Genomic DNA, 10,527 nt, shown 5'->3' on the forward strand with positions numbered 1-10,527 from the left:
CAGGCCCTTCCCACCCCAGCCCTTCGCTCTCACTTGTCACACATGTAGGCGTTCTCCCTGCCCAGCAGATCCGGCTTCACAAACAGCTCCAGCGTCCGTGCTATGTTTGTGGCTCGCGGCGAGGACAGAGGAGAAGCCGGGGCACGAGTGGCCCGTCCATGCGACAGCCCGGCTCCCTGCCGAGACGCTGGTGCCGAGGGATGGCACGGAGTGTGAGCGCAGGGCCACGGACTGCGTCGAACCCAGGCGCCTGCCACCAGCTGGGCACCGGCACGCCGCAAGGGACGGCTGCACTGCCGCCAGCGCCACGGCGCCTCGACGGAGCAGCCGTGGCTCATGCTCATGCAACGGGCACTGCTCCGGCAGCCAGAGAAGGCGGCGGAAGCCGCATCCACTCTTGCCCGCACCGTGCCGTGACACCGGCAGGTTAAGGAGCCCCGAGAGCACTAACGGTGCCGTTGCAGGAACACGCCCCCCGAGAGCAGAGCTCATCCCCGCCCCCGCCACAGCACCCCGATCTCCAGCGACATGTCCAGGTGAGGGTCGTAGGTGTCCGAGATGCTGTTGCACTCCAAGCACTTCGCTGTAAAAGAGCGAGCGGTGAGCACAGCCTGGCCCAGCGCCCGCCCCGCCGCCAGCCCAGCGCAGCGCATGCATGCCCCCTGCCCGGGTTTGGGCTCTGGGACGCCAGCACCAGGAGACACAGCCTGGCAAGGAGGAAGGCTGGCAGTTCCACCATGTGCTGGGACAGCAAGTGCTGCGAGATAGCTGGCAACACGGGTCCCTTTGCTGGTGGCGATGAGCCAGGGACCCACAGCCAACAGCTTTTTCCATCGCCGCAACAGGGCACGACCCGCAGGTACCGCAGGACCGACCAGCTGCAGCTCTGGATAACTCACACGCGCTCAGCAATTTTCCCAACGGATCTGCACGGCAGGGCTGTCGTGCAGCAGCCTCAGAGCCGCAGGACCCGGCAGCCAGCACTCACCCCGGGGCCGCAGGCATCGGCCCTCACACCCCTTCTCCTTTGCACACCCTGGCCCTTGCACACCCCTTTGCACGCCCCTTTGCCTTCACCCACCCCTGTGCACATGCAGACCCTTTGCCCACCCCCTCCCCTTTGCCCATGCCCCTCTGTGCACCCCCCGTTTCCCCTTGCACACCCCCCCCATGCCCTCGCCCCCAGGCAGGGGAGGGGGCTGTGACGCTCTGTGTCCCCCCCGTCCTCCCCCAGGCGTGAATCCCTGGCGGTGGCGGGGATGATCAGGGCACAGAAGCTGCAGTACGACATCTGGGGCAACACCGTCAATGTCTCCAGCCGCATGGACAGCACCGGGGTGTCCGACCGCATCCAGGTCAGTGGGGGTGTGGAAAAGGCGGGGCAGGGCCCCCCCCTTAGAGCCCCCTCACCCCGTGTCCTCCTCCACCAGGTGATGATGGACCCGTACCAGCTGCTGGCAGCCAAGGGCTACGTGCTGGAGTGCCAGGGGCTGGGCAAGGGCAAGGGGGAGATGACCACCTACTTCCTCAACGCCGGCCTGGGGCGCCCTGCAGTGTGTGTCCCGCCCCCCCCGGGCCGGTGCCCCCCTAGCCTGCTCCAAGGCAAGGCAAAAAAGGAAAAATCCCCAAATCCATGTGTTTTTTTTTTAAAAAAGGGAGAAATGGACATAAGGGAGGTGGCTGGGGGGGGGTGTGCCCCCCACCAGGGTGGCGTGTCGGGGGTACATTTCCCAGCCCCGCACTGGGGTGTTTGCAGAGGGGGGTGTTGGGGTGCAGCCCCCCCTTTGCTGAAATCCCCCATGTGCCAAAGAGGGGAGATAAGGCCCCCCCAGGGAATGGACGGACGGACGGATGGGGGGTGTCTCCCCAGCCCTGTCCATGTGCCAAACTGAAGTGCCGCCTGCCCGCCGGGGCGCAGACAAAGCACCTCCGTGCCCCCCCAGACCCTCCGGAGTCTCGGCCCTCCTCGGCCAGGGGGTCCCGCTCCCTCCCGAGGTGCTGCCCGTGGGGGGGGTCGGGGGCAGGTCCTCCCCCCTTTTGAATGCCAAAAAAAAATGAAGTGACTTCTTTTTCTTTTCCTTTATTTTTTTTGGGTTTATAAGCAGTTTTGGGGCAGGGGGGGTGGGCACCGGCTCCCCCCCCGCCCAGCGCAGATCTGAGGGACTTTGTCCGTCGTGCGTCGCACATAAAACTCACTTTGGATACGAGGTGGGGGGGCGTGGGGGGGGTCGGGGCCGGCCCGGGAGCGCGGGGAGAGACCGGGTTGGCCGCGGGGGGAGCTGGGAGCGTTTCGGGTGCGGGGAGAGTCGGGCTCGGCAGCGGAGAGAGTGAGACCCGGCCCGGGAGCGGGGGGAGCCGAGCCCGGCCGCGGGGAGAGCGAAGCCCGGCCCGGTGCCGGTGGGATGCGGGGGAGCTGAGGGCGCTGCTTAAGGGTCGCCGTCGCGGCTGTGTGTTTCCTTAACCGCCGGTACCAGCTCCCAGCTCATCATCAACACGGCCGTCGTGTTCATGCAGCGATTCTATATGGTGCAGTCCTTCACCCGGTTCCACTGGAACGTAAGTGCGCCGGGGTCTGGCGGGGTGGGGGGCACCGGGAAACCCCCAGCTCTGCTCCTGCTGCTGACTGGCAGCCAGCTCGGGGGCCAGTGTGGTGGGACTGGCCCTGGGGATGGGGCTTGGAAAGGGGACGGGTGATTCATAGCTGCTGCTAGTCACCAGAGACCCTTTTCTGTCCTGGTGGTGGTTGGACTTGTGTAGGCTTTGTTTCCTAAAGGAATGTTTGTTTTAAACTTGAGAATTAGCCTAATTTATTTGTGTTAAGTTTAAACTTATGAGCTTTAAAAAAAAAGTTTTTTTTTTTTCTCTGAAGTTGGTGGTACCTGCAGCTCTGTTCTTGGCAGCCAAGGTGGAGCAGCAGCCCCGTAAGCTGGAGCACGTAATCAAGGTGGCAAATGCGTGCCTGCATCACCAGGAAACTCCTCTAGACACCGAGAGCCAGGTAAGTGTTGAGATGGAAGAACTGGGCCCTGATGTGAGGAGCGGATGCAGGAGCAATGGGAATGGCGGAAGCCAATTAAGCCCACAGAGCCCCACAGAGCCCCACAGAGCCCCACAGAGCATTACAGAGCATTACAGAGCATTACAGAGCTTTGTAAAGCCCTACAGAGCCCTACAGAGCTTCGTGAAGCCCTACAGAGCTCTACAGAGCCCTACAGAGCTTCATAAATCTCTGCAGAGCCCTACAGAGCCGTACAGAATTTCGTAAAGCCCTACAGAGCCCCACAGAGATTCACAAAGCCCTATAGAACTTCATGAAGTTCTACAGAGCCCTGCAGAGCTCTGCAGAGCCTTGCAGAGCTCCATAAAGCCCTACGGAGCCCTACGGAGCCCTACGGAGCTTCTTAAAGACTTACGGAGCCCTACGGAGCTTCTTAAAGACCTACAGAGCCCTACGGAGCTTCTTAAAGACCTACAGAGCCCTACGGAGCCTAACAGAGCCCTACAGAGCTTTGTAAAGCCCTACAGAGCCCCACAGAGCCCTACACAGCTTTGTGAAGCCCCACAGAGCCCCACAGAGCCCCACAGAGCTTCGTAATACCCTATACAATGCTACAAAGCCCTACAGAGCCTTACAGAGCTTCGTAGAGCCCCACAGAGCCCCACAGAGCTTCGTAGAGTCCCACAGAGCCCCACAGAGCCCTACACAGCTTTGTGAAGCCCCACAGAGCTTCGTGAAGCCCTACAGAGTCCTCCAGAGCTTCACAAGGCCCTACAGAGCCCTACAGAGCTTTGTAAAGACCTACAGAGCCCCACAGAGACCTACAGAGCTTTGTGAAGCCCTACAGAGCCTTATAGAGCCCTACAGAGCATTACAGAGCTCTGCAGAGCCCTACAGAGCTTTACAAAGCCCTACAGAGACCTACAGAGTCCTACAGAAATCTACAGAGCTTCGTAAAGCCCTACAGAGCCCTACAGAGCTTCATAAAGCCCTACAGAGCTTCATAAAGCCCTACAGAGCCCTACAGAGTCCTACAGAACCCTACAGAGCGCTACAGGGCTTCACAAGGCCCTACAGAGACTTACAGAGCTTTGTAGAGACCTACAGAGACCCACAGAGCCCTACGGAGCTTCATGAAGCCCTACAGAGCCCTACAGAGCCGCAAAGACCCCTACAAAGCTTCATAAAGCCCTACAGAGCCCTATAGAGTCCTGCAGAGCTTCTATAAAGTCCTACAGAGCTCTACAGAGCCCTACAAAGACCTACAGAGCACTACAGAGCCCTACATAGCTTCATAAAGCCCTATGGAGCCCTAAAGAGCTTCTGTAAAGCCCTACAGAGCGTCATAAAAACCTACAGAGCTTTACTGAGCCCTACAGAACTTCGTAAAGCCCTACGGAGCTTCATAAAGCCCTACAGAGCCCCATAGATTTTCATAGAGCCCCACAGCGCCTTACAGAACGCCATCGAGCCCTATAGAGCTCCACAGAAGCTTCACAGAGGTGCACTGAGCCCAACAGAGGTTTATAGAGCCCTACAGTACCCCGTAGAGCTCCACAGAACCCTCTAGAGATTAAGAGAAACCAGCAGAGCATTCTAGAGATCCGCAGATTCCCACAGAGCCCAACAGAGCCCTCTAGAGCCCCACAAAACCTTATAGAGCCTTCGAAAGCTCTATAAACACATGGAGAAGCATTCTAGAGCCCCACAGAGACGTACAGAAACTTTATAGAGCCTTACATAGCCCTAGAGTCCTATCCAAAATCTTTAGAAGCCCTATAGAGCCCCATAAAGCTCCAGAGACTCCTAGAGAAGTCCAATACAGCCCCATAAAGCCCTCTAGTCTCCTAGAGAAGCCTTAGAGAAGCCCCACAGAGCAGTACACAGCCCTCTAGAGCCCTCTAGAACCTTCGAGAAGACAAAGCTTGTGCCCAGTCTGTCCCTTTTCCTGGCCCCTGGTTCAAAACGGCAGCCCGGCACTTTATTTCCGCATGCCAAAGGTTCCGGTCCGTCACTTTTTGTGGTTCCCAGGAAAGCCCACGTTTCTGAGGAGCTCTGTAAGGCTCTCTTGGGCTCTGTGGTGCTCTATAGGGCTCAGTGATGCTTTATCAGGCTCTCTGGGGCTCGGTTGGGCTCTATAGGGTTCTGTGGTGCTCTGTGAAGCTCTATAGGACTATGAGAGGTGTCTGTGGTTCTCCATAGGGCTCTGTGGGGCTCTGTGAAGCTCTATAGAGCTGTCAGAGGCATCTGTAGGTTACCATAGGGCTCTGTAATGCTCTATAGGGCTCTGTAGGGCTCTATAAGGCTCAGTGGGGTTCTATGAAGCTCTATAGAGGTCTATCTGATTCTGTAGGGCTCTATAAAGCTCTATAGCTTTATAGAGTTAAAGGTCTATAGCTTTATAGAGCTGTAGGGCTCTGTAGGGCTCTGTGAAGTTCTGTAGGGCTCTGTAGAGCTCTGTAATGCTCTATAGGGCTCTGTACGGCTTTACGAAGCTCTGTGGGGCTCTGTAGGGCTTCGTAGTGCTTTATGAAACCCTATTGAGCTCTACAGAGCCCCACAGATCCTCACAGAGCTTTGCAAACCCCCACAGAGTTCTGTAGAGCCCTGGAGAGCCCAACAGAGCCTTATAGAGCCTCAGAGAGCTTCATAGAGCTTTTAGAGACTCATAGACCTCTATAGAGCCACGTGCCGTTGTGCTTTTCCGTTACAGACAGGGATGCGGTTGGAGAACGAGGTGACGCTGAACCACAGCAGCCACCAGGAGCGAGGAAACCCGTTCCCAGTGTGGCGCCTTGTGCCATCGCTGAACTGGAACGCGCAGAGCAGTGCGGCTGGAGCCCGCGTCGCGCCACAGACCCCAGAACTCGGAATGGTGCCACGCACCGGATCGTAGCTCGGGGCTGTCTGGCGTGTTCTGGGACGGGCACGAGCCTGTGGCACCCTCCCAGCGCGGCGGGCGCTCGTCAGCGTGACACGGCGCGGGGTGTTCCGGGCCTCTTTGGAACCGGTGCGTCACGGGTGATTTCGTTTCCCGTCTCCTTTCGGGTTCCTCGGGCCGCGGTGCAGCGGGCACGAAGGGCAGAAGCTCCGTCCTGGCGGCTGTCGCAGCCAGGATGAAAGCCGGAGCCTCCCATCTCGCGAGCCCACGTCCGTGCCAAATCTGCAGTCGCGCGTCACGGAAAGCGCGGCGCCACAGGTTCCTTCGGAAACGCAGCCCGACAAGCAGGAAAACGCCGGGAAAAGCTCGTCGGCTTGCGACCGCTTCCTGCTGGAGCGGCACCCAAGGGGAAGCAAAGCCCGGCTGCCCTCGGCCCTCTTCCCTGCCCGCTGCCAGCCCGGCTGTGCCGCGCTCCATGGCTCTGCCCGGGCCAGGCACCGGCGCAGACCTTCTGCAGGGAAGCCAAAGGGAGAGGGACACGAGGGCAGAGGGGCCCGGGGCACCCCGGGAGCGCCCCGGTGCCGGGGCTGGGCACCCCCTGCCCGGACGGCGTGTCACAGGGGGCCCTTTGTGACCTTTGTGACCCTGCGCTGCCAGGGGGTCAGTGCCGCTGCGGCCCCCAGCCCCCAGTGTCCGGCCGGCCGGCGACGGGGCAGCACCGGAGCAGAGAGCCGGCAAGGAGCCTGCGAGAGCAGCCCGCGGCGGCAGCCCCCGAGCGCCCCGACGCTTCGCCGGAGCTTCCCCTTCCCTGTCCTGCAGGATGGCAGAGGGACCCCCCATGGTGGCCTGGGAGGAGGAGGATGGAGCTGCCCAGAAGCGCAACCCTCCAGCTCCAGCACAGCCCCACGTGGTGTCCAGGGTCTGGCCGATCCTTGGTGAGTGAGGGGCCCCATGGGCTGGGCAGGGCGGTGGCCGGCGAGTGCACCCCACTTGGTACCAGGATCACCTTTCCCGTGATGGGTGAGTGGGCAGCAGGGGTCCCGTGGGTGCTGGGCAGGATGCTGCCCGCATGCCAGGGTGCTCAGGGCTGGGAGCTCCTCCCTCTGCTCTCCTGCCACGGGGCGTCTCTACAGCCGTCCCTGCGCTCCTGCTTTCCTAGGTGCCTGGTGGCTGCCAGTGTACGAGGTGGCAATGTACATCATGGAATTCATCGTGGCCTTTGTCAGCGGCCCACAAAGGGTAATTGCCGCCATTCCAGCCGCGCGGTGCCGGCGCCCGCTGACGGGCTCTGTGCTGGGGGTGCTGCCTGGGCAGAGCTGCTTCTGCCAGGGCTCCCGCACGGAACGGCGCCTCCAGCGTCCGGTCCCACTGGCCGCGTGTCCTCCCTCTCACGCTCCCTGTTTGTCTCTGGCTGCCGGCTGCCAGGACGAGCGCCAGAAGATTAAGTTCCTCAACAGCATCTGCCAGCTGTTCCAAACTGCCCGGTACCGTCACTTGTCTCGGGGCCTGGATGTCTTCTGCTGGGAATACGAGCTGGCTGAGAACATCGAGGTGAGGGCACACATGGAGGCTCTGGGGAAGGGGGCAAGGCCTCCCGGCACCGGCTCCCTGTGAGGACAGCGTGTGGGCAGGGCGAGGGTCTGGTGGCCCTGGGTGCTGGCAGCTGCCAGGTGCCATCCCGGCTGTGCTCCGCAGGCGCTGCTGCAAGAGGAGCCCAGGGGGCCACCACGCACAGAAGTGCTGGAGCTAGCCATGTTGGCCATCCGTGAACTGAGGTACCTGTCCACCCCTGCTAGGACCCCCGTCCCAGAGGGCTGTGTCCACCTGCACGAAGCTTCGAGGCGCTGCTCCCAGCACCAGTGTCCCACTGGCCCCTCTCTCTCTTTGCAGCTCAGTGGAGACCGCACTGGAGGGCAAGGAGAAAAGCCTCCTCCGTGCCTGCTTCACGAGCGTCTTTAGGCTTCCTCCAGAAGAGGCACTTCGGGGTGACAACATTGACCACGTCCGTCAGGTAATGGCTGGGGGAGCCCCAGGAGCCCCCGGCCCCTCTGGGCTGCTCCCTGGCCACCCCGTGCTGCCGTATGGCCAGAGAGCCAAGGCAGGGCAGGGGCTCGGCTTCGCTTTCCCCCCTCCTGCCTTCATCCCGACCAACGGGCCTGCACCGCAGCAGATTGTCGGCCCTCGGCTCTCTCCCAGGCACCGCGAGGCGGCGTGGGAGTCCTCTCGTGGCCCTGGGATTTCTCATCAGTCTCCGTGGGGTGAGAGGGACAGCGGGAAACCCTGCCACAAATCTTTGTCTTCCTTGCAGGCCATGGCAGCCATGGACACCATGCTGGAGGGGGTGGTGCTCAGCCTTCATGGCTCCAGAGTGAGCGAGGAGCTGCAGGACATCTTCCAGGTCTGGCACGGGCAAAGAGCGGGCTGTTCCTCACCCTGGAGGGAAGGGATTGTCCACTCTGGAGTGGACGGTCCCCACCCCAGTGCCGTGCGAGTGCACGCTGCAGGGAGGGTGCCCACCTCCCTTGGGTCACCAGGGGCTGCCCACCAGGCTCTCCTGGAGCACAGTGCCTGCAGAGGGTGGCATCTGCCGTCCTGCCTGGCCACCAGGTTGGCCCGGGGGCCTTGTCCCAAACGGCCCTAGGGGCAGGAACCCCACTGCAGCCCTGGCCCGAGATCGGAGGAAGCCTTGATGGCCCCTGCGAGTCCGGCCCGGGAGCTGGGCAGTGCTGCTGCTGCTGGAGCAGGGCTCTGCTCCCAGGGCACACCAGCAGCTTCTCTCTGCCCAGGTGCTGCTGGACTTCACCAGCTCTGAGTCAGCAGCTGTGCAGGAGAGGGCCATGGGGAGGCTCTGCACACTGAGCCGTTTGCTGGCCCACAGACCCTCGCTGGAGGTGAGGAGCCGGGCCCCCTCCAGCCTGGCCATCTCCCCCCCTGCACACCGGCGCAGCCCGCAGCTCTCCCCGCGCAGGGCTACGGCCCAGCTGGCTGCTCTGGGAGCCGCGGCCGGCATGGCCCTGCAAAGCCCTGGCTCGCCAGGGGTCCAGCCCTGGGCACACGCTGGGCTTCGGGGCTTTGGCACCGGCTGCCTGCCCTCAGCCCTCCTGCTCTTCTGCCTCCCTCGCCCAGGCCTGGTGCCGCTTTCGCAGTCGCAGGTGTGGCTGTGTCTGCACTGGAGACCTCCAGATCCCAATCCTTGGGCAGCTGCTGGGACGGCTCCTCGTTCTCCGCTCTTCAAATGCTGAGACACGCTGTCTAGCTGTGGATGCTCTTCATGGCCTCTGTGATTTCATCCAGCAGCAAGAAAGTAAGAGAAGTCTCTGCGCACACGGACATCTCCTGAGCGCTCTGCTTCTCTTCCTGAGCTCCTTTGCCCCTCACCGCTGCTTCCCGTGGCATCCCGGCTGTCATTTTGCTGCAGAAGCCGAGCGCTCTCCTGCAGCCCAGGCTCTGTTCTCTGCTGCTCTCCTTCCTCCCTCCTTCAGCATCTCGAGCCCCACGCTTTTGTGGGCCCCACAGCCAGAGCTGCCGTTGATCACCATGTCCCCAGGCCACGTCTTCCCTGTTACGGTGACGAGCGGCTCCATCTGTGCCCCAGCCCGCCTGGTCCCTCCAGCGCTTGGAGCACGAAGCTCTTCCCGACGCCCTCCAGAACCCTCCCTGCCCGCTCGTGTCCCGCCGGCTCGCGAGCAGACTGCAGGGGGTTTGGTGAGCTGGCTGGCAAAGCTGCTGTGTCTCACGGACTCTTCTGTGTTTCCCTCGCTGTTTAGGCAGGAAAATCCATGTGGATACTGCACCAGCACTGGATTCGTCCCTCGACAGAGACATGGTAATGAGCACCCCCCTTGCTGGGACTCTTGTGAGTGGCACCAGTAGGGGACTTGTGCGGGCAAAGGCATCCAGAACGACCGGGGCTGGCGTGGCCGCCCTGTCCCTGGTGAGAGGGCTCCCGCTGTCCCCGAGCAGGGACGGTGCCAGGGCTGCGCCCCAGTGTCCCAGCAGCAGCTCCAGCCCTGCTGGCCACCAGCAAGCCCTGGCTCTCTATGGGGTTGGCACACTGTGCCCATGAGCCCACCCTTCCTCCCTCGCCCCGGGGCCCTCTCTTCTCACCCTCCCCCGTTCAGGGACTGCAGCCCCTGCTGACAGCTTTTCCGCGGGCACTGCCGCCAGCGCTGCTGGGCATCTCTGGCCAGGGCTGCTCACGCTGCCCAGCTCAGCAGCACCACCAGGGCACTCAGTGTGACACGTCTTCACTCCCTTCCTTCCTCCCACAGCCCTTTGCGAAATACCTCAGTCCATCTGAGAGGACAGACATCGTCCTTGAGGCCATCAAGGCGACGGGGGACCCCAGCATCCTTGACAAGCAGGCAGCAATAACCATGCTGGATGTGCTCACGACCAACCCTGGCTTCTGGCTGGCGGAGGTAAGTGGCCCGATGGCCCTTCAGCCCTGCCAGGCCTTGCTCCTGCCTCCAGCCCGTCCCTCCCTCCCAAGCCAGGGGTCTCGCGCACCTGATGCCACCGTAAGCCAGCAGAGAGGGATGGCAGGGGCAGCTGAGAAGTGGCTGCACTCCAGGGCAGCGCCGTCCTCACCCGTGTCCCCTCCAGGTGCCACGAATCATGAGCTGCATCCGTGAAAACCTGCAACACA

The 10,527-nt window shown here is 61.9% G+C and overlaps 1 protein-coding gene and 1 long non-coding RNA gene across 2 annotated transcripts; both read left to right on the forward strand.

Annotated features, from left to right (window-relative positions):
- Positions 1–7,399: 7,399 nt before the first annotated feature.
- Positions 7,400–9,121, forward strand: LOC147525877 (uncharacterized). Its single transcript, XM_086630850.1, has 6 exons — positions 7,400–7,430; positions 7,575–7,654; positions 7,770–7,890; positions 8,188–8,277; positions 8,666–8,770; positions 9,026–9,121. The coding sequence occupies exons 2-6, from the start codon at positions 7,632–7,634 to the stop codon at positions 9,119–9,121; spliced, it is 435 nt and encodes a 144-aa protein (XP_086486976.1). The 5' UTR covers positions 7,400–7,430; positions 7,575–7,631.
- A 22-nt stretch (positions 9,122–9,143) lies between these two features.
- On the forward strand, positions 9,144–10,233 carry LOC147525878 (uncharacterized). Its single transcript, XR_015222993.1, has 3 exons — positions 9,144–9,183; positions 9,647–9,705; positions 10,151–10,233. It is a non-coding gene; the product is annotated as an uncharacterized LOC147525878 (long non-coding RNA).
- The last annotated feature ends 294 nt before the right edge of the window (positions 10,234–10,527 follow it).

This window comes from Tauraco erythrolophus, unplaced genomic scaffold (assembly GCF_009769465.1).
Source record: "Tauraco erythrolophus isolate bTauEry1 unplaced genomic scaffold, bTauEry1.pri scaffold_54_arrow_ctg1, whole genome shotgun sequence".
NCBI classification, from domain to species: Eukaryota; Metazoa; Chordata; class Aves; order Musophagiformes; family Musophagidae; genus Tauraco; species Tauraco erythrolophus.

What these genes read in the sequence shown, in the direction of transcription:
- LOC147525877 (XM_086630850.1), top strand. Translation starts at nt 7,632, where the DNA reads ATGTTGGCCATCCGTGAACTGAG. An exon ending in ACATTGACCACGTCCGTCAG is followed by an intron (nt 7,891 to 8,187) that starts GTAATGGCTGGG and finishes TCTTCCTTGCAG; the next exon opens with GCCATGGCAGCCATGGACAC. An exon ending in CCCACAGACCCTCGCTGGAG is followed by an intron (nt 8,771 to 9,025) that starts GTGAGGAGCCGG and finishes CCGCTTTCGCAG; the next exon opens with TCGCAGGTGTGGCTGTGTCT.